Genomic DNA, 22,476 nt, shown 5'->3' with positions numbered 1-22,476 from the left:
CCCTGGTCCATTGGCCAAGATGGCAGCTATCCCATATGTGTCCAATGTAAGTGTCATTAAAGAAGCTCTGTCGGCTGCTGGCTATCCCAGGCCCTCATCTGCATCCCTCCTCCCCAGTGCCAAGATCTGGAGGAGTTCTCATTAGGACACAGTTCATCATGAAGACTTTCTTCAAGTCAGTTGACGTGTCAAAAGTTGCTGAGCTGCTAATGTGTGGCATAGTCTGGGAGCAGATGTACAAATATTGCTGAGGTATAGACAGTGGCCGGGACTAGCCATAGTGACCTCAAGTTGTTCAGGAAGAGAGAAATCAACTCTTGCTGTAACACAATACAGCAAACCAGCTCTGCAATAGATTTCTAACCAAAGGACAATGTAAAAGTAACATGATGTGAATTTTGCTAGTAGAGGAGAGAACTGAGGGGATACTAATGAACCTCACAGAGATCTGGAGGCTGCAATGAAATTAAATATTGCCTTGTACTGTGATAGATTTGTCCGTCAGTCTAGTTACCTATATGGTCCTGTAGTGGGGAAGCTGCCCCACTCCAGGAGAAAATGGGCCAGAGAGGCGGCACAGATGGGTAGCCAATCAGAAAGGGCCTGTGGGTAGCTAATCAGGGCCAGGCTGAGCCCTATATAAAGGCTGCAGCACAGAGGAGATATCACTCTCCTCCTGACTAGCAAGGGAGGAGGACTGGCTCCTGGTAGAAGGAGTGGCACCCTGGACAGAGCAGTGCTGGGCAGGGTAGCAGGGCAGTGGAAGCTCTGGCTGACCCTGCCAGATTGCAGGCCTTGAAACAAGGGCTGAGTGGGTGCTAGTGCTATGGGGAAGTGGCCCAGGGAAGGCAGGCAGTGACGGGGAGTTGAGGAAGGCAGCAAGCAGCTGCGACTCAAGGGCCCCTGGGCTGGGGTCCAGAGTAGTGGGCGGGCCTGGGTCCCCTGTTCCTCCCTCCTTCCACCGCACCTTGCCACAAGGGAGCGTGGCCCATGGACTGCACCTTGTCCCTGAGGTAAGGGACTAGACTTTGGGGTGGCAGGTGGCCATGAAGGCAGGTGTGGACTAGGACTGCTGATACACCCCTGGAAGGGGGGAGAATGGAGTAGTGGGCACTGCTGGAGGGCAGTCTCCTGAAGAGGACACCGCGGTCCAGAGAGCGACGCGTGTCCCGGTGGTGGAGACAACACAGCCAAGCAGACAACATGCAATACACCACCTGCAGAGGGTGCTCTATAGCTGAATGAGCTAATTCCCAGAGCAAGCCAGCAGGAGGCGCAGCGGTGGTGAGTCTGTGCTCCGTTACAGGTCCCTAATCAGGCAAAGCACAGAAGGACCTATCAAGTCCATGGAAATGCACTTCTGCTGATCACACTTTCAGAGCTAGGGAACAAACAGTTTGGGGGTGAAGCCAGATTTCCCCCCACAAATAAATCACTTGAGTCTCCAGCCCCCCTCATTCTCTTAATCTGTTCTGCCTTTGAACTTTTCCCTGGGTGACTAAAATAAGCCAGCGGCTGGTCTCTTGAGACGAAGAACAAACCCTGCTTCTGAAAGGTGAATCTATGCAGTCCGGCGAGAGATCATCCATCAGCCAAAAGAGACTCTCTCAAGCCCAAGAGCAGAGGAGTAGGAGAAGGCTGTTATTAGCCATGTTTCGATGGCTTATTACATGTTTTTCTTTGCCATGAAAGGTTTCAGTCAAGAAGATAAATACAGAGATAAATAATGGAGCTGTTTATGCAATCAACGTCTGTGACTTATGCTGGGTGCATGGCTAGACTAAATATAATTATTAATAAAGAAGCATTGGGCAATTTATGGTCCTCGGCGTGGGGCTAGCTGGATCTGGTTATAATAAGGTTTGTTGGGAAAGATAAAATGTTTGACAGTTGAGTGCTTCTCAGGGGAGGGATCAAAGCAACAGGGACTGGAGAAGGAGCTTGTTGTAAATAGAGCCTCTATTCCCAAGGTGTTTAGATCAGAGATGGGCTTCAGCCCAAAACCTACAGCTAACCACCCTGGACTCTGGGAAATTTCAGCTCCAAGTCAGGGTTTGAACTTTGCACCTTGGGACCGTCTCTAGAGCCAGAGCCTGAATTCCTTATTCAAGGCCTGATCCAAAGCCCATTGAAGTCAATGGGAGGGCTTCCATTAACGTCAGATAGGGCCTTCAGTCTCCCGCTGATGGCTGATTAGAGTGTTGCCTTAGTGAAGGCTTCGGGATGTGGCCCCGAGGATGGAGCCCCTGAAAAATCTGCTAAGCCCATTACTGTTCGTCTGGTTACTTTGAATGTGAACTGATTTATATAACAGACCAGGGCCAAGTGAGCAGACCCGGGGCTTAACTTGGTTATAATTATTAATGACTTATGCATCTAGCATCCACAACTGTGCCATATGCATTTAAAAAGAAATCCAGTCCCAGAAGCTTTTGTATAACCCATGTATCAGATAAGGGTGCGGCAGACTCAAAGGGCTTGAGATCTGGGCTGAAATGTGACGGTCATTGGACGCAGTAACAAAGAAACAAAGTGTTTTGGCTCTTAGGGAGGGGAATGGATGAAGAGTAGAGCAGGCTGGAAACTTTCCGACAAAACTTTTTTTTTCATGGGAAAATGTAAATTAATCAAAACCGAAACTGTTTGCAAGAAAGGGTCGGCTTCCCCAAATCTCCTGTTTCGAAGGAAAAAATGTGGATAAAAAGTTCAGAAATTGCCAAAACATCCTGTTTCAACATTTTCAAAACAAAAAGTTTGGAGTTTTTTATCCTAAATGACCTTTTGTTCCCAAATTTAAGGGCAAAATCAAAATAGTTTGAAATTATCTAAAGGAACATTTCTGTGGTCCCGAACCACTTTTTTTTTTTTTTTTTTTTCAGATTATCAGTTCATGAAAATTTTCAAGATTTTTGTCCTGTTTCGGGACTGGAAAAAAGTCAAAATCTCAAATTCTTGTGGGAAAGGTAAACCATTTCCTTCCCAGTTGTAATGCAGAATGGGTTCTTCGGGAGGATTCTGTGTGGCTTTCGTGGGATCGTACCTCTGCGCGGCGAAGCATGTGGGTTTGTTTTTTTAAGCACTGCTAATGTCAAATCCCAGAGTGGACCTACTAACCGAGCGCTCAACCGCTCTCCACAGACTGAGCGCAGCTGTAATTATAAAGCCATTCACAGAGCCCTTCATTCCAAGAGCCCCGTGCATGAGTCAGAGTCGGACTCAGTCCGATGTGAGTACATGCAACTCCCACTTACCACAGGCTAAAATTGGTCAACTGGGCTCAAAGGTCGGAGGACACCAAATATTGCAGTGTACGTCTGGCTAGTTTCTCCTGCAGTATGTCCTACTGCACTCTTCATGGCATCTCTTAGACATAAAGCGTGGCCTGGAGTCCTAGCACATGCCGATTCGGGGGGCAGATGAAGAGAAAAACCCCAATCCTCCAGAGGGCATAGCTTTATCATCGACAGAACTCGATTCTTACTCAGGGTCCCTCAATGAACAAAAGAAAAACCACTCCCCATCCCCCAACAGCTGCTGTGTCACCTCTGTCAGATTTCCCAAGCTAAGCAGCGTCTCACCTGTAGCATCTCTCCGGGTGAAAGGAGACAGGACTCGGCTGTAATGAATATAAAGGTGGTTCTTTATTGAGGCAGCTGGATCCAGGCAGACCCTGGGGTTTGCTCTGGCTCTCCAGCTCCCATGCTGGTTGCTGCAGCCCATGCTGCCTAATGCAATGACACCCAGACTGAGGCTCACGAGCCGAAAGTAGCTCTTTAACGGGTCTCCTGAGGCTCTTTGCAGCACATGGTATTAAAACGCTCTGTGATTTCATTGTTAACCAATCAGGATGCTTTTACTATGATATTAACCAATTATAGTTGATAAAATAATAATACTTGGTCAGTCGTTTTGCTGTGAGAATAATATATATTTCCCTGTCATACTGTTTAAATATGACTAGATAGTACTATAGTAAATGAAACAATGAATTCACACAACTGTGGCTCTTTTGGGTAATGTTGATAATTTGGCTCCTGAACCGCTGAGGTCTGAGTATCACTGGCCTAATGTCATAACACAGTGTCAGGACTAAGCATTCATGGAATACAGTGTTGGCTATACTACATGGCGGAGTCAGTATTTACATAGAAGCTCTCCAAGGGGCACTTAGATGCTGCAGAAGAATGGTGATGCAGTAGGTGGCGCTCTTCTAGCTGAGCCGGTACTGAGCCGATGCCCCAAACTGAGGAGCTACTGAAGGTGCCTTCTCTTGGATCAGATGTCAAGCTGATGTCCTGATTGTCTGTGGCAATTAAAATCCCATGGCTCTTTTTGGCATCAGCCCAGGTGTCTTGGTCAAGATAGGTGATTTATATGCCCATTAAGTTCAACTGGCTATGTAATTCTTCCTTTGCCTCCTAAGATGTCTTGTGTAGGGCTGCTGCTGTGTTCCACCCAAGAGGTGGCTCCATTTCAATGGTACATATAAAGTGATCTCTCTGGACATTCTGCAAAGCACTTTGAAACACATTGCAATTAAAGGTGCTAATGTATACACAGCATATGAAACAGACCAGGGTGGTAAGTACAGATATACATGAGGTGAGAATCACAGCTCCACTTATATGACATAAAAGTCCCCATGCTCCCACATATGGTTAGCACAGCTAATCTCATCAGTGGCAGATTGTCCCCTCAGTAACAGCACCTGGCTAACCCATGCTGCTAAAAATCAGTTTCCCTGATCCACCTTCCTTTGCAGGTGTTCATGCTGTCACCTGTCAGGAAGACTAAACTCACACCCCAAGATTTCAATCCTAGTCCAGACATGCCAACGTTATCAGGGGTATTTGGACATAGAGTATTGTTTCAGATCCAACCTCTGATGTATATGGCAATGATCTTCAAAACCCTGGCTGGCTTTGTCATTCTGTGGAAAAAGGGGACCCACGGCTAGAACTTAAGCAGTCAGTGATAAGCATGGGAACCATGTTGATTGGGCTAGCCACATGTCCAAAGTGGCCCAAGCCACAGAGATATGCTGGAAACATCCACCTTCTTAATACTATTTAACATTTGTATTGTAATGGCACCTGAAAGCTCTGGTCAGGATCAGGGCCCCACTGTGCTTCACTCCATACATATACATATGAAGACCTGTTCTCTGACCCCAGTGATCTTACAAGCTAATAACACAGTGATGTATGCAATACAATCAAATACAGAGAATTGTAATATACATTGGTAACTGTACGTTTGTATTATGGTAGATAAAATGCCAACTTTTCTTAACTATGCCTCAGCCTAGACTGGCTGGTTGATTCTGGCAGAGGAGGGATTTGGAGGAGGAGGGTTAGGGCGAGGCGGGGGAGGGCTTTCAGATCAGTTTAGGGCAGGAATTCCAAGGGAGGGGCAGTGAGAAAATGTTTGTGTGAGAAGCTGACAAGTGGCTGACTGAGGCTGTCATCAGGAAGGGCGATGAGTGAACTAAGGGGGAGGGGCAGAACCGTGAAAGATCTTGAAGGTGAGGGAAAGAAACTTCTCAATTTGGAGCCTGACTCTTGGCCAAGGGTGCTGGAAGGGAAGTAGGGTGAAGCAGCATCCCCTGGCTTGAAACACTAATAGCAACCCAATGCCTGGCTTCCCTGGGGTTTGCAGTTTGGTTCAGTGACTTTCAGGGCCCCCGCTATAAAAATGGGTCCAGTGACCCTGCTCAAATACTCAGCAGTAGCAACTAGACACTTACACAGGGGTCACATGAGGTTCAAAGGGTCTTCCCAGACACCGAGCCTAATTCAGCTAAATGGAGCCTGGAGTCAGGGAGCATGACTTCCGTGGAATCTGCAGTGAGATTAATGGTGAAAGTTGCTCAGAAAATGGTGGTGTAACAACCGATGTGGTATAATATGAGTGTGTGTGGTAGTCAGGGCAGATGTGCAAAGCAAGTGACAGGCATTTAAACATTCAGGGAGTGGGGGCATAATGAGCCGGATTCTACTCTTCTTTTCAGCCAAGGAACTTCACTGGTTTCAGTGGAGTCACTCCAAAGAATCTGGCCTTTAGAGTTCCAAAGGTGAGTATAGCCGTTCAGTTGGGTCTGAAGAACCTGGAGACTCAACATGATGCCAAAGGGAGTTGGTCAAATTCTTGTTTGTTATGCTAGTGCATATCTCCCCTTCTGTGCCCCTGCCCAGGTTCCAACTGGACTGGCCCCTTTCTGCTTGCAGGAGGAGACTAGAGCACTTTGTGTTTCAACCCGCTTGTCCTTCTGCACATGTTCTCCTCCTTGTCAATCCCACGGTGACAACTTCTCCACCCACACCTTGCGTTGCTATTTACACCAATCAGGCTGGCTGCCGTTTACATGCACTTTGCACTGGTGCAAGTGATCACACCAGGGGCATGGCACAGAAGAACCAGGCTCATAATGCTGCATTTGTGACATCACTGGCATTTCCATGGCAACAGACTCCTGTCATAAATGCAAAAAGGTGAGGTCACAGAAGAAGAACCTGTGAGAACTGAGCTTCCTTCCTGCGCCTTTATATACAAACCCTCTGAAACCTGTCCCCCACACACCCCTTTTGGAGACTCCCGTGTGACAGCAGAAGGGTCATTCAGCAAGCCACTCCCCTTTTTTGGCTGTTATAATGGAATGACTTTTACCAGCGCAGCAACAAGCTTCCCCAGTCGGCCATGTGCACCGAAGCAGGATCTCCGCTTTAGAAGTGCAGAGCAATCTGGAGAGAATGTTCTAGGGCCGAGGCTAGTGAGGGGAGCTATAAATGGCTCCCACAAGCCATTCTCTTGCAGCCAAGTGGCTCCGTAAGACTTTCAAAGATGCAAAACTCTTCCTCAAAGGAAATAAAATAATTTGTTTCCAATCTAACCCCCTCTAGCACCTCCCCACATACACACTGACTGACCATTATAACGAAGTGGGGGGCCGCATGCTAGCACGTGTAGGAATTGGTTTGGGGAACGTAGGTTTTGATCGCTGCAGCTATGCGATGATGCCAAGAGGATGGCAATGAAACCACATTCCACATAGCAGTCTTAATCATTCACGCGGTGGCTGAGAGGCTAGAAAGCAGCAGCATTTTAAAAGCTGAGATTCCTGTGAGCCGTACATTAAAGCCAAAGTTCAGTCCTACCCAGGTCCACGTGACACTGCCCTAGAGTCAGAAGATTTTTTTTTTCCAAAGCCAATAGGAAAGAAGTTCCACTAGGTGACATTGAAGGTGATGAAGGAGTTGGCTACTTTCTGCTGGCGCCCTAGCTGCTCCGTCTCCCCCCATGACTGGCCTGGGATCTGGCAGCTGGTGAAGGACCTGGCAGGAGGGGGCTCGCTGATGTGCGTCACTTCAGTCAGATCCGCCTCCAGGGTGCTGACAGTGTTGGTCACCTGTGCCACATGTACCTTATTGGCCACCTTCTTGTGCAAGAGGCAGTTGAAGATCTTCTTGAAGCCCTTGCGGAAATGCTTGGAGACCAGGGCATAAACGATGGGGTTGACGCAGGAGTTGGAGTACGAGATCAGGTGCGAGAGGATCCTGAGCACGTAGGTGGCGTGGTTGAGAGGAAAATAGCCGAACCAGACGCACAAGATGATCAGGTGATGGGGCAACCAGCAGAGACAGAAGAGGACCGCTACAATGATGATCATCCTGGTGACCTTGCGCTTGGCCTTCTTGGATTCGGACATGTCTTCAATGGGGTCGACGGAAGTCCAGAGGTAACGGATAGTCCTCATGTAGGTGAGGCTAAGGATCAGCACTGGGATGACATAGCTGAAGATGAAGGTGCAGATGTCCATGATCTTGCGTTGGGGGATCTTCCAGATGGGATGGCAGACGGTCAGGTTGGCCATCTGGAACTCCTGGTAGTAACTGAGGTACGGGCCAGAGAAAATAAAGGAAAGACCCCAGATGAGGCAAATTGCTGTGAGCGCGTTCCTGGGGGTTCTGAGTTCTCTAGAATGCAAAGGGTATCTAATGGCCAAATACCTGCAAGGGAGAGAACCAAACAAAACGACAGTTCTATTTAAAACAGAGAAAACGTCATCAGGCCGGCTATGTGGGGAGAACACAAGGAGAAAAAGAGTTAAAATGAAAAACTTTGCACTTCTAATGTAATTTCTTGTTCAACTAATTATCCCATTTCCAAGGGCTTGTCTCCACAGAACCTTTGTGCACGACACTCCAGGGTGTGAATCTACAGCGCACTAGCCTGCCACGCGCTAACTGTCCACACGGACCCTGTTATCACGCACTAAAAGTTCCATGGTGTGCTGTGACATCTTGCTGTCTCAAACTTTTAGTGCGAGGTAGCTGGGTCCAAACAGACAATTAGTGCATAGCTAGCTAGGAGGCTGTAGAGTCACACCTGGCCTGGTGTCAAATCTCCATATAGACAACTTGCCTGACCAGGTAGAGGAGATGGTAACTCAAACTTTTCTTTGTCACTGATTTTCACCATGTCTTTTGCATTTTATATAATAACAATATATGGGCCATGGCAGCTTAGCTCCGATCCAAATCATTTTTAGGGTGTGATCTGAGTTTAAGGTTGAATTGGGGCTAGGAATCTGGTTTGGATTAAATGGCACCTACATCTTGGAAGCTGCCGTTTCCAAAATGTCAAAATCTTGCGAGCTCACTCACTCAACAGCTCGGTCACCTTGGATGGATAAATAAGCTTATTCTCATGGATATCTTGGTTACATCCAGAACAGAACTAGAAAATAGGCTTCCTCAGTTTGGGATCCAACTGGAACCAAAGCCATAGGGTTGAAGGGATTTCAGTGTCTGAAATGCCATCATCCACAAAACCCAAAGGGACTTAAATTTGAATTTATGGTTTTGCCCATCTCTGTATATGACAATTACATAGTAAAAGCAGCAAACTCAAAGGGCCATGCTTTCAGTGACTGGTGCTCCCTTGAAAATGCAGCTGCAAACATGCCCATTTGTATTTGTGAATGCAGTGACCCGTTTTATGCACCTGCACCTGCTGCTGTTTGCAGGCACGTGTTGCTCTGGTCTTTTGACCATGTGGTTCTTTAAGAGATGTAAAATATTTATATCTCGTCAGCTCCACATCCGTCAGAGAGTCTCCCTAGGGACTCGGCTCTGAAACAATGGTTGGTGGTGCACCGGTGTATGGGCTGGAGAATCATTTTATTTGCCACAAACAGTCAGCTCTCTGATTTCAGCACCTGGCACTAAGGTCCTGGTTACCAACAGATCTGTCCTCGGGGAAAGAGCATGACCCATCACTTTTTCAAGGAGAAGAATTTTTCTTTCTCCATCGGGCAGAGAGGGAACAAGGGCCTGAATCCACATTTCATTACTGCAATCTATGCTGGTGTAACTGACTTCAGAGGAGTTACACTGGCTTAAAACTGGAGTGACACAGGGCTAAGGTTTTTCCTTCAGCACTATAAACTTCATTTCCACTGAAGCCACTGAGAGTTTTTGCCAGTGACTTTAATAGGAGCAGGACCTTCATCTAATAAAGATGCAGAGTTCCTATTCTTTTCTCATGAAACAGGGCATGCTGCCGACCCTGGGCCACCTCCCACACTGAAGCTCTCATTTCAAAACAAGCTTGTGAAGTGCCAAGATGATGACGTGTAATCAGCTGTCCTGTAGGTTACACATCTCCACCTGGGCCCAATCCACAGAGGATGTTAGTTTGCTGCAGCTCCTAGCTCTCATGCAGAGTCCTTCAGCTCAAACAGTAATGGCTCAGACTTTCAGCTCTGTTCCCTGGGGGGGTTATTGGGCGATCATTACATGTGGTTGATGTACCATTTTAAAGGTTTTTTTTCATTGTTATTAACGGTAACCATAAATTAGTATAAATTAATAGACTTGCATTGCAAAGCCCATCAAAAACCTCCCAAAGTAGATTCAGTCTTACCAGGAGCACAAAGACATCAGTTAGGATTATTATGTACAATGTTCTGTGGAGGATGTGCAAATAGCTATTGATATGCAGCCAGCAGTAGCTGGTCAATGGGAGGTCAGGGTACTAAGCACATTGCAGGACTGAGATCTTACTGGTTAGAGTTGTTTGCATATAGCTTTACCCTAATCCTGAGCAGCATGAATTTTAAAATGCACATGTAATTCACAGCAAGCTTTTTAAACATGCTTTTAGCATCCTCCTACGCCCACTAGTGAATTCCTCTTGATGGTTATTGCCTAGTAAACAGTCTCCAGCTAAAACATGAGAAAGATGCTAGAGGGCTTCTAGTTAAACAGGAACTGATCCATCAAAGTCCCAACTCCACAGCCCTTTTCCCTGAAGCCAGTGGGACTGTTTGCTGGAGTAAGGGTTCTTTTCTGATTGCAGGGTCAAGCCCAAACCCTACTGGCATGGAAAATCCCCCAATTCTGCAGCCTTTGGATTCTCTCTGGCAACCGGAGTTGCATACGTCAGGATCTAACCCAGGGGTCAGCAACCTTTCAGAAGTGGTGTGCCGAGTCTTCATTTATTCACTCTAATTTAAGGTTTCGTGTGCCAGTAATACATTTTACCATTTTTAGAAGGTCTCTTTCTATAAGGCTTTAATATATAATTAAGCTATTGTTGTATGTAAAGTAAATAAGGTTTGTAAAATGTTTAAGAAGCTTCATTTAAAATTAAATTAAAATGCAGAGCCCCCCGGACCGGTGGCCAGGACCCGGGCAGTGTGAGTGCCGCTGAAAATCAGCTCGCATGCCGCTTTCGGCACGCGTGCCATAGGTTGCCTACCCCTTAACCTTTCCTTTATGGAGGAGGGGGAGGTGAGGAGAGTCATGACATTTAAGTTTTCAGAGCTCTGTTTTTCAAGCCTCCCCTATTTAAACTGATGTCCACTGAAACCAACTGATGGAAGCCTGCACACCCAGAAAAGTGTAAACTACCCTCTAGCCTCTGCTTTGCGGTTGTAGAATTCATCCCATCCAGCTATTGCAATGATGACCATTGAAATGCTAAGTGCTTGAAGTGTATGTCTATACTACAAGCACTACAGCAACAGAGGTGCCACTGGAATGCAGACACTTGCTACAGCGACAGGAGGGGTTTTCCATCACAGTAGTAAATCCACCTGCTTGAGAGGTGGCAGCTGGGTCAACAGATGAATTCTTCCATTGACCTAGCGGTGTCTATACCAGGGCTTAGGTCGGCAAACCTACATCTCTCGGGGGTGTGAATTTTTCACATCCTTGAGCGACAAAGCTAGGCCAACCTACATTTTAGGTGTAGCTCAGACCTGCGTGTGTCATCCAAAAGGTGAATTCCCCAGGCTGAGTCACTGCAACATAATATTGATGCTCTTGTGGTGAGAAGAGAGCACTACGGATGGCAAGAAATTCATAGATTTTTTTGGCTTGCAAAATTTTGCTAGAGAATTGTTGCCATTCATGCCATTTCACCCCTTACATTTTGGGTCTGATCCTGCAAAGAGCTGAGTGCCTCCTGTGAGGTTCTGGGCACCTTCCACTCCCAAATGAGAAGTCATCGATTGAATCATTTAGTACATTACTAACAGTGAGTATTGAATCTAACTAGCTTGCGTCAAATGCAAGACTGGAACTGAAATATATCAAGTGGCAGGATTTGACATGTGAGAGGTGCCTCAGAAAAGAGAAAGAAAGGCTTTGATCCATTTTGTACTACTCTGAGGGTATTTTATGCCAACCTCATTTTTGGAATCCTTAGTCTTGGACTGATTTGATTATTGTATCAGAAGACTGGCACCGAAATACTGTGAAGAAAGGCACATTGAAAATGTCTTGAAAGATGAGATTACTGAGAGATAGCAAACAAGAGAATGTTAGTTTCCTTCAATCTCATTCATAGCTCCCACTGTTTTTCCCTCTGAAAACTATAATCAGAAACAACGGGAACATGATGATCACACAGTAGGAAGATTTAAATGATAGTGTAGTAATCTCCCGATTATACATCAAACTCCTGTAGCCTCAGTTCTCGTTTCACATAGTTCTCAGTAGTTTTACACAGGTGTAACTCCACCAGCATCAATCGAGTTACTCCTGATTTTACATTGGTGAGGGAGGAGAATCAGGCCCTTCACCTGCTTTAATTATACATAGGCTTGGAAGGATTAGCTTTCTATCCGTAAATGTCAGCAAACATTGATTTCGCCACTGTACATACACAAACTGATGAAAAAATACTTCCATTGATGATAATCAAAATATACAGATCGGCAAAGTAAGAAAAATGCTGCTTGAGAACGTATTAGGGTTTGACGTAAGGCTATTTACTTTCTCCATATCCACATGTAATGTTGACAATTTGGGTTACAAAGCTTTTATATTTTGCATCTCAAAGTCTGTCACTAAATAATTGTCTGCCGTCTGTCTGATTTCCCACAACTGTGAAAATTTAAATCGATTAAAAATAGAAAAAATGCTTAAAAATAAACAGTGATCTTATCTGTCAAAATTATACAAAAATAAAAACTGAATTCTGCCAAGCCGAAATATACATACCCTTCTATGGCTCCTTTGGTGACAAGTGGCTGCTGCATATCCTTAAAAGCAATTATTTATTGCAAAACAAATAAGACATAAAAAATAAAATACACTTTTGTGAAAGGCAAAGAAAAGACCACTTTCTGTCTAGCTTCTGTTACAGGGGCCTGCCAAGAGTTTGCAAAAAGGGCTTTTGGCATTTTTCTAGCTGGCTCTTAAAATCCAAAGATCTTGCAGGTTTGAAGTACCCTGAACGCCGAGTACTTTTGACTTTAAATAGAAAATATTCTAATAGAAAAGCTTCAAGAGCCACGGTTACCTTTCTCGCTGCAAATTAATTACTTCTCAGCCTCTTGAATGCTGAATTGGTGGTAGAGATCAGCAGGAGGAAATCACAATTACAAATGTCAAACGCTGCAGGCTGCCTTCATTAGGGACAATTCCAGTTCCAAACCTCGCTGTTGGACATGACAGTTTTAATTGAAAACTAGCATTCATTTTATTGTCAGGTGCCCCCAGGCCAGCCTAGAATCGTCACCCTGTGTTTTAATAATAATTAATAATAATAATATTCAATAATGTATGTTAGAGAGAAATGTTCTTTCAAGTAATGCAAATAAAAGGTGTTGGTGAGTGGAAATGCTTAACTATAATAACTCTTTTTTAAAAGATTTACCTACTTTGCTATTTATCAAATGCTATTTACAAAGCAGGTGTGATTTCTGTAATTCCTTTAATGAGCTGGGGCTGCTGCTTACATTATGACATCTATTTCTAAGCCTCCATGCCAAGATCACAGACAGTCGTAGCTTGTTTCTCTCTCTGGTTTTGATAACCTGGCCACTTTATCTCCCAAAGCCTTGAGTTAAAACAATCGGGGCAGATTTTGATCTCATTTACATCAGTATAAATCTAGACTGGCTCCAGTGAACTAAATAGCTTTTCTCCACATGTATGTCGGTGTACATGAGATCAGACTCTAGCTGCCAATTTCTTTTGAAATCCTTTTTCCAGCCTCCTGTTGTTCCCATACGTCTCCCAGCAACTTTGTTGTCCTTTAGCAATTCTAGACACTGAAAACTTTCTGATCATTTAGGGCCAGATTGTGAACCCATTCCTTACACTAGTGAGCAGTTACATGCACAAGTAACCTTGTTGTCAGGTAAGTAAATGCTCATCGGTAGGCATAAGGGATTCACGCTCTGACCCTCAGGAGTTTCTCTGCTGTTAGCTTTACACCAGCATTCTCTTGTTGTCTGCTCTTAAAAAGCAGCCCTGGCAATGCCACCAGGAAACTCAGGAAGTGTACACTTCCGAAACCTTCATTTAAATTCTTCAGTTTAATTAACACGCTCCCTTATTTATCAAGCTACCACTCACTGTACATGAGCAAGCTTGCTCTTTTCATGACCTGCTTTCCTTGGGGATGGGGATGTCTCCACTGTAGCTTCTGTAGGGGAGAGAGAACCGTTTCATGCTAATATTGCCCTTTGGTTTTCATGTATTTTGACCTGCATGCTTCACCCATTTACCCATCGCTGTATCTCTCTGTGGCCCTCAAAGAAAATCACACTGGTGTGACTTGATGTCACAGGTATGTTTTCACTGCAAAAACAAAAGGTGTTTGTACGTTGAGTTAAAATCCAAGAGAAGACAAGGTAGTTATAGTTTTCACGTGGGTGAGCCGGTCAAGTTAAAGGCTATGTCTGTGCAAAAAAAGGTGGTGGGGGGCAGTGTTCACTATCCTGCTGTAAAATCTTAATGGAAATATGGCACCTGTAGCTCACCCCCTGACCATAGCTGACCTCACCTACTTTCCCTCACAGGAAAATCTACAGGTGCCTTGTCTTCACTAGGATTTTACAGCAGGCTGGCTAATGCACCTTCATTATCCTGAGGTAAAAACCCAACTCTGGCAGTGGAGACAAAGCCTATATATTCACATTGGTGCAAACCCACAACACAGGCCTGGTTGGCACCTAAAATGTAGGTCAACCTTGCTACGTCTCTAAGGGGTGTGAAAAACTCACACCTCTGAGAGACATTAGTAAACTGACCTAAGCCCCAGTGTAGACAGCACTAGAATTCTTCCATCGACTAGCTACTACCTCTCAGGGAGTGGATTAACTACAGCCAGAGAAAAACTCCTTCTCTCACTGTAGGAAGTGTCTACACTACAGCGGCGTGGCTGTGTCACTGTAGTGTCTGGAACGGAGACATCTCCATAGACACAATGGGCTGATGTAAAACTGAGTTTACACTGGTGCTGTTTAGTCCAGTAACTAATCTCTCCGCTCTTGAAAAGGGATTTTAGGCCATGTCTACACTACAGCAGCACTGAAGTTGGGCCACCGCAGTGCTGTAGTGTAGATGCTTCCTACATCAACAGCAGGTGTTTTTCCAGCGATGTAGTTAATCTGTCTCTGCGAGAGGCGATAGCTAGGTCAATGGAAGAATTCTATCTGCCTCCACAGGGGGGGCTAGGCCAATCTAGGGCATAAATTTTTTCACAGCCCTGAGGGACCTAGCTAGGTCCATATAATCTTTAAGTGTAGACTGGGCCTAACTGAACTCTGCTTAAATCACACCATTTTCCATTGATGTCCCTCCTTCTCTTTCACTGAAAAACCTCCCGGCCCCTCCGGGGAGCTGAGTCAAGGGAAAGCAGTCGTGCTTCTCTCCTCACTCACACTGATGTAGCGCCACTCCTGTCAATGGACCCACTCCGGATTTCCTCCGGGGTGCGTGAGACGAGACTCTGGCCCTGCACGTGGACCACAATTTGGGTGGTGATGCTGAACTCTGCCAGCCAGGCTGAGCACTCCAAAGCAAAGTGCTGCTGGTTTCATCTGTCCCTCTCCTGCAGCCATGGGAATGCCTTGGGGTCCTCCGCCCCGTGCCCCTAGTGAATTCATCTACTCTGAGCTGGGCTTGGGCCAGGAACTGGTCCCAGGTGATTTAGCATGCCCAGCTCTGCTGTCTAAGGGTGCCTAATCCCACCTCCCCTCCTCTCTCTGCAGAGCACAGTCCCATTTCCTCTAAACTGCCTCTTTCCACCACCCATGCGAAGACCCCAGCTTGCACATTGCCTTCGACAGCTGGGGCTCCGCAACTTTCAGGAACGCACCACCCTGCAAGAAGCAGTGCGAGCCTTCTGTCCCAGGGGGGAGCTCGCCTCCTGCCCCCACACTGCACCCCTCTGCTAGCCCTTCCAGTGCAGCTGCTGCAGCTGCTAGTTCCCTCCTGCTCCAGAGTTCCTGGCCCTCCAGCTCTCCCTGGTAACTTATGGGCAGAGAGGGAGAGGTTCTGGCTGGCTGGCCAGGTTGGAAAGTAACCAAGGAAAGTTGCTGAGAGTTATTTGCCAAGGAGGGGCTGAAAGGAGGGCAGCCCCCCTGCTGCCCTGGCCTCTCCGCTTTCCTACCTGTCCAGGGAGACGGTGGCGAGGGTGAAGCTGCTGGCGTACATGGTCAGGTAGATGAAGAAGTGCACGGCTTTGCACAGGAAGGGCCCGAAGACCCAGCCCTCCAGGGAGTAGATGGTGGCTTGGAAGGGCACGCAGCAGACGATGAAGCACAGGTCGGCCACGCCCAAGTTGAGGATGAAGAGGTTCGTGGTGTTATTCACCTGCCCGTTCCGCAGCAGCACGGCCAGCACCAGCGAGTTGCCCACCGTGCCCAGCAGGAAGATGAGCGCGTACACCAGCGGGATGAGCACGGACTCGGGCTGCCAGCCGGCCTCGCCGCCGGACGCGTTGAGCGGGGCCAGCGAGCTGTTCATCGCCGCGGCGACCCCGGCTCCTCCCCAGACACAGCTGTTCAGCGAGGGACACTCCGGCCGCGGGTAGCGTGGGGCGCCTTGCTCGCTGGCATCCTCCGGGCGCTCTCAGCTCCAACCGCTGCCCTGATGTGCGACGCGCCGCGCCGCGGAGTCTCGCTTACTTCGCGGGGTTAGCCGCAGCCCAAGTTGCTCCGGAGTTGTCCGCTCCGCTTCGCGCCCTCGCTCTTCTGCTGCTCGGCTTCTCGCCGGGCGCGGGAGCGTTTTCCGAGCCCCGCTCACCGCCTGCTGCCTCTCTCGCTGGAGAGCATCGCGGCGGTGTCTTGAAAGGGACCGGGGGAGGAGAGAGTAAACTTCTTGGCAGTTTTTATTTATTTATTTATCTGTCCCCTCCCTCCTTGGAGCCCAGCGCTCTGTGTGCTCGGCATACGGGGGAAAAAATATATAGATCCGAGCCAGGCTCTGGTTTCCCTGGAGACAAATACCTGAAATACAATTAACGGTGTCTATGGAAACCTAAGGCTCGCCTCCTGGCCGCCCCCAGAACCCTGGTCTGTTCCTTCGTGCCTAAACATCGGGGGGGGGGTCCCAGAAGTTGCCCATGTGCCTCTGTGAGGGGCAAAGGGCTGCTTTAGTTCTCCTCCAAGGAAAACTGGTGGGTAAAGGGAAATAACGTTCCCAGTCCAACAACGCCACCTGTAACTCCCGCAGGCGGAAGGTAGCTGTCCCAGGCAGGCTGACGTTCTGCGTCTGCAAAGAGCTGCTCTGACACGTGTCAGATCTCTGCGCGGAGCTCGTGTCGTGGAACAGGCTCCGGGGGCTGGATCCAACAGAGCAGTTAGGTGCTGGACTATTGATTTTTTTCTCTGATCCCGCTAGCTCCTTTCTTCTGAGCCAGCAGAGGCAAATCCTAGAGTCCTCTGTCCTTCCACCTTGAAGTCAGTGGGAGTTTTGCAGGAGTGAAGGAAAGACTGCAGGAGCTGGATGGAATATCAGAGAAATATTAGGGGAATAATAGCTGACCAGTTTTTCTATGGTTATTTCTTTTATTGTGGTGGCATCTCCAGATCTCATGGGGGCTGCATTGTGCTGGTGACTGCACACACAAAAGACGGTCCCTGCATCAAAACGATCTATTTTGGCTTTCAGGTTGCAGAAGAGTTGTGGGCTTGATCATCTTTTGAGCAATAAAGAAGAAATCCAGCAAACCCAGCCGCAATGGGAACAAATCCTTAACACCTCTCCTCTCAACCAGCTACAAAATTGCATTTTTCCCCCTCGTGCCTTTCCAAATTATTTTCTTATCGTCGTAGAACACCATCAATTCTTTGAGTATGTTTCACTTAACTGATGTTCGCTTGGCTTGGGCTTGGTGACCAGTAGTAATACAAAGAAATCACTGATACTTTCCACTTCGCACCTAATGATATCAAAGGGCTTTATGAGCATGAACGAAGTAAGCCTCGTAGCAACCCTGTGAGGTACTCTGCACATGGGTAAAGTGAGGCACAGAGCAATGAAGTGACTTGCACAAAGTGGGAGGCAAATCAGTCGTAGAGTGGATCTGCTGGCTCCAGTCCTATGCTTTAACCACTAGACCCTGCATCTGCATTCAGAGAACAAACGCATTGTAGGGAATCCTACTTTGTTCCTGGTTATCCAGAACAAAGAGGGTAAATAGGTTGAATACAGTATTTGGTGTGAATTATATGCTCAGCTCTACTGATTAGGAAAAGGATGCTGGCTGCAACGAGCTATGTTAGCAGATACCAAACGCCCACGATTCTTTGTACCTGAACCAAACTCCCACAATCCTCTTAATATAAACCCGTGTACTGATACTCTGTGTCTATAATTCTAGGTGCTTTAAACTTAGGTGAAACCTCAATGTGTGACCAAATGGTGGAATGTGTGTAATCTTTTACTCTTATCCCAGTGGTCCCCAGAGAATATGTCCAGCTGTCCAGAAAGGAGCCATTTGTTATCGACGAGGGATACTTGCTATTGCAAATGTGTTCTGTACTTGATGAGATGATAAACTATTAAGAAATGTTTTTAACTCATCAGGAATTTCTTGTTGTCACAGATATTTTCTTGGTTGGAAATGACTTGTTTGGAAATATCTTTAGTTTATCAGCCATGTAAACTAAGGTACCATCAAGGAATTTCCACTTGTAATTGGGTGGTGGGGAGAGGAATTTCTCTCTCTCTCTCTCTCTCTCTCTTTGTATACACCTGTGGTATATAAGGAACTGAGGTTTTGAGAGTTCGGAGTGAACCCAGCTGCAGAGATGCTTCTCCAGCATCAGTTTGGTAACGTATAACCTTCCTTTCTGTATTGTGCAGTGTTAATCTTTGACTAATAATCTTTGATTAATAAATTCCCATTGAGCCTGGAGTCAGCTGGAGTCTTATTAAGAATCAAAATTGTACCCTAACAGCTGTCAAAGATGATAACACTTTTCCACTAAAAAGCAGGGAAGACGAAAACCACTCTGGGAGAAAAGCTATCAATTTGCAAAAAGAGCCTTGCAGCATGGAACTGCCTGAGCCCCCGATTCAGAAATGGACAACTGCCACTAGACAATGCAAGACAGACATCCTATTGAAAACAAGAGAAAAGGAGGGTGGTTAAGGCCCTGGACTGGGACTCAGGAGATCTGTGTTCAGTTCCCAGCTCAACCACAGGCTTTCTGTGTGACCTTGGGCAAATCACTCAGTCTCTCTGTGCCTCCTTGTCCATCTGTAAAATGGGAACAATACTTTGTCTCCTCTGTTTAGACTATTTCCTCACTATGTGTCTGTACAGTATCTGGCACAATGCTGCCCTGATCTACTAGTAGTAAATACTACTACTACCACCATGTGCTACTGTAATATAAATAATAACCCCCTTTTCCATTGTAAAGCCTGTTCCTAGACACTGATAGTTTGTTTTATTGATTTTGCTGCCCCCTCTGTTCCTTCTCAGGCTATTGCAATTGTAAATTGACTTGCATGGGTTTCTTTTCTTTACCATTTGCAGTTATGTGTACACACACTGAGAACTTTTTCAAAGTTTCTTTACAAATGTTTGTGCAAATTGAGTGCTGGGTTGATGGTAGTGCAGACCGAAGTCTTTCTTTGTATAGATCCTGACCCTTGGAAGACTCACCTCTTGGAGCAAGAAGATAATTCATTCTCCTTAGCCTATTCAGTCCTTGGTCCCTTACTGGAGCTGTAAAAAAAAACCACCATTGGTGATGCAAATTCTTACCCATGGGAAACTGAATTGAAATCACCAAAGTCATTTTGCCTAGGACAGCTACCAGCCCTCATATGGTAGAACAACTTTGGGGCACTTCCAAGCCGGGTTTGTAGACTCAGTTCCCCATTTCCTTGCACCTTCGGTCCCTGTATCCCATGCACAACCCAGTAGCTCCCCCAACAATGCAGTGTTGTCAAGTCACATCACATCCCCTCTTTCAGCCCCCGGCTGCCCCAGAGGATGAAAAAGGTGCAGGTTTCCAGATGGAATCTGTGCAATGAGCCAACTAGTGACAGTTTTATCCTTAGGACTTACAGAATCCAGAGCAGATTCAAAGCCCCTGGCAAATGTAAGCACTTTAAGTATCAAGAGGGAGATGGCATGCTAGAAATGTGCTTGAGCTAAATACCACTAATTCTTTATCATTAGAGTGAACTCCCTTGACAGAAGACTAGAGAGGATGCTTGTGCTGTGCGTATCTCATTTGCAATGTAATAGACTTCGGCTGCCTTAATGAGACATATATGAATGAAAACAGCAATCATTTGTAAAAAGGTGTGTTATCTGAGTCAAATCCCACCTCGCTGCTTGAAATGAACATCACTTTAAAAACACGTTTGGTAAAGAAATCTACCTCGATACTGCGAGCCTCATCTCAAACTTAAGAGCAGGTGGAAACACACTGAATATTAAAAAGAAGATTAAAGTCAAACACTTAAAATGGAAAGAAAAGATGCAAATTGTGATTTTTCACTTAGGCCCTCATGTCCCCAAGAGGGCACAAGAGCTCAACGAAAATCAGATATAAATGAGCCTAATTTAGCCCTCTGGAGGAGTAAAAGAATTGCAATATAAACTGCTGATTACATTGGTTTATCACATCAGCATCCAGTGCAAATATCCTGCTAGGACATAAACAGAGGCAGAAGCCTCCAAGCTTTGGATTACAATACCTGCTGGTTTTATTAGAGTTGGCGCACTAATGACATCTATTTGATCTGTACTATTATTTTTAATTATTATTATTAAATTAATTAACAAGAGTTGATATTGATTAATAACTATATTGCAGTAGTGTCTGGAGACTCTAGACCTCCTGGGGGTCCTAATGTGCTAGGGGTGGTACGAACACATACAATGTCATGGTAAAAGTTGCCCAAGCATTTCCATTCTAAGCCTCTTGTTTTCAGTTGCTTATGATTTTCTAAAACTTTCAGCTGTGAGGCTGAAATTTTCCAGGGTTGGCCTGGTGAATTTTTATTTATATTTTTCAAACCTTGAGGAACAAAACTGATGCAGTTGTTTCTGCATATGAGAACATTTGGAGGGGGGAATCTTGAATATTTTTTTTAAACAGCTGTAGCTGGATATAGAAAAATGAAATTTGGCAGAAAACAGCCCCCGCTGAGAAGTGGCTTTCGAATACAGTATAGTGAAAATTGGGTTTGATTCTTCAGTTATGAGCATTTGAAACTGTAATTGGTATGATGTTTTTAGAACTTATTTGCAATGAAGGCAAGTTGTATTTTGCATGCCTAGGGGAAGAGGCATAGGTCTCCTGGAATGGGTCCTGTTGCATGTTGCATGTGCTGTAAAGCCGTGTTTTTGAAAGTACATGCACACATGTGGATTCTTGCCCAGATGTGCAGACCCAGTGAAATCAGTGAGGCTCTGCATGGGCTCAGGGATCCAACCACATGCATGCAATTACAGGATCAGGACCTAACAGTGCATTAGGCCATGTATATAATGCTTTATATGGTGTGCATATCAGTCCAGTGCACAAAAATAGGCTAGGTCCAATACACACTTTATAAAGAGAGAACATTGCTTCATTCATTGCACATTTTTTGAATAGTTACACGGAGTTAAAGAGTTTTACCCAACTTAATTGTCACCAGCTCCCCCGCTTTCATTGCAAGACTCATGATATATGTTTTTCTTAAAACCCCATCTCCTGGACTTACATGAGAATCGCTCTCTATTTAGCTGGCCCTCATCACCATAATATCTGAGTACCTCAGACTTTAATGCATGTATCCTCTCAACACACCTGTGAAGTAGTGCATGCTATTATCCCCATTTGACAGGTGGGGAACTGAGGCACAGAGAGACTAACTGACTTGCCCAAGGCTACTCAGAAAGCCATTGCAGAGCAGGGATTTGAACCTGAGTCCCATATCCTAGACTAGTACCCTAACCACTGAACTATCCTTCCCTCTCAACTTTCATTTTAAGTTTCCAGCCCTCATAGTTAGAAAAAAGCTTGAAAACGTGACACCCATGTATCCCGAGGCCATAAAACCAACAGGCAAATAAAAACAAACCCCACGGTATTATTTGTAAAATATCTGAAAAAATGTAAGCCAATGTCATGATTTCTGAGGGCCTGTTACATGATTTTTGAATACTTGGATTAAGCAATACTGCAATTTACACAATAAGTACAACTTTGAACAATCATAGAAGTGTAGTACTGGCAGGGACCTCAGTAGGTCACCTAGTCCAATATATAACTTTACAATGATTTGAACAGTTAAATATTACAAGGCCACGTCTGACATAAATTTCAGGAAGCAGTGGGGCAAATACTGTGTATGGTGAATAAGGTTTTGTCTTCGCTGCAGAAAAGGTGTCTTTACATCTATTTCTTTATCACTGTAAAATTCTAATGGAGACAAGGCATAGGTAGTTTGTACTTTCAGGTACAACCCTGTATCTCCTACCTGTGGTTTACTTCAACTCCTACATCAAAGTAAAATCTAGTGTCTTGTCTCCACTGGAATGTTGCATTGATGTAGACATCTTTGTGTAAAATCACACTTTTTTTGCAGGGAAGACATGGCTTAAATGAAAGCATCCAGCTATAAAGCCAGCACCAGAGGGAGAGCAGAGATCTGTTTTCAGCTGTGGTTTGAAAGGAAATGGAGAAGCAATGAGGCAGGGACACAGCAGGGAGATTGT

General features: G+C 45.7%; 1 protein-coding gene across 1 annotated transcript; it reads right to left on the bottom strand.

The window, feature by feature from the left end:
• Positions 1–7,225: 7,225 nt before the first annotated feature.
• Positions 7,226–16,268, bottom strand: GALR2 (galanin receptor 2). The gene is made up of 2 exons (XM_024206745.1): positions 15,913–16,268; positions 7,226–8,006 (listed from the first exon to the last, which is right to left on the bottom strand). The coding sequence occupies exons 1-2, from the start codon at positions 16,266–16,268 to the stop codon at positions 7,226–7,228; spliced, it is 1,137 nt and encodes a 378-aa protein (XP_024062513.1).
• Between the last annotated feature and the right edge of the window lie 6,208 nt (positions 16,269–22,476).

The sequence above is a fragment of the Terrapene carolina genome, unplaced genomic scaffold (genome assembly GCF_002925995.2).
Source record: "Terrapene carolina triunguis isolate 2854851 unplaced genomic scaffold, T_m_triunguis-2.0 Scaffold192, whole genome shotgun sequence".
Classification (NCBI taxonomy): Eukaryota; Metazoa; Chordata; order Testudines; family Emydidae; genus Terrapene; species Terrapene triunguis.
Note: the sequence above shows the minus strand (reverse complement) of the source record. Positions and strands in the feature narration are given on the sequence as shown.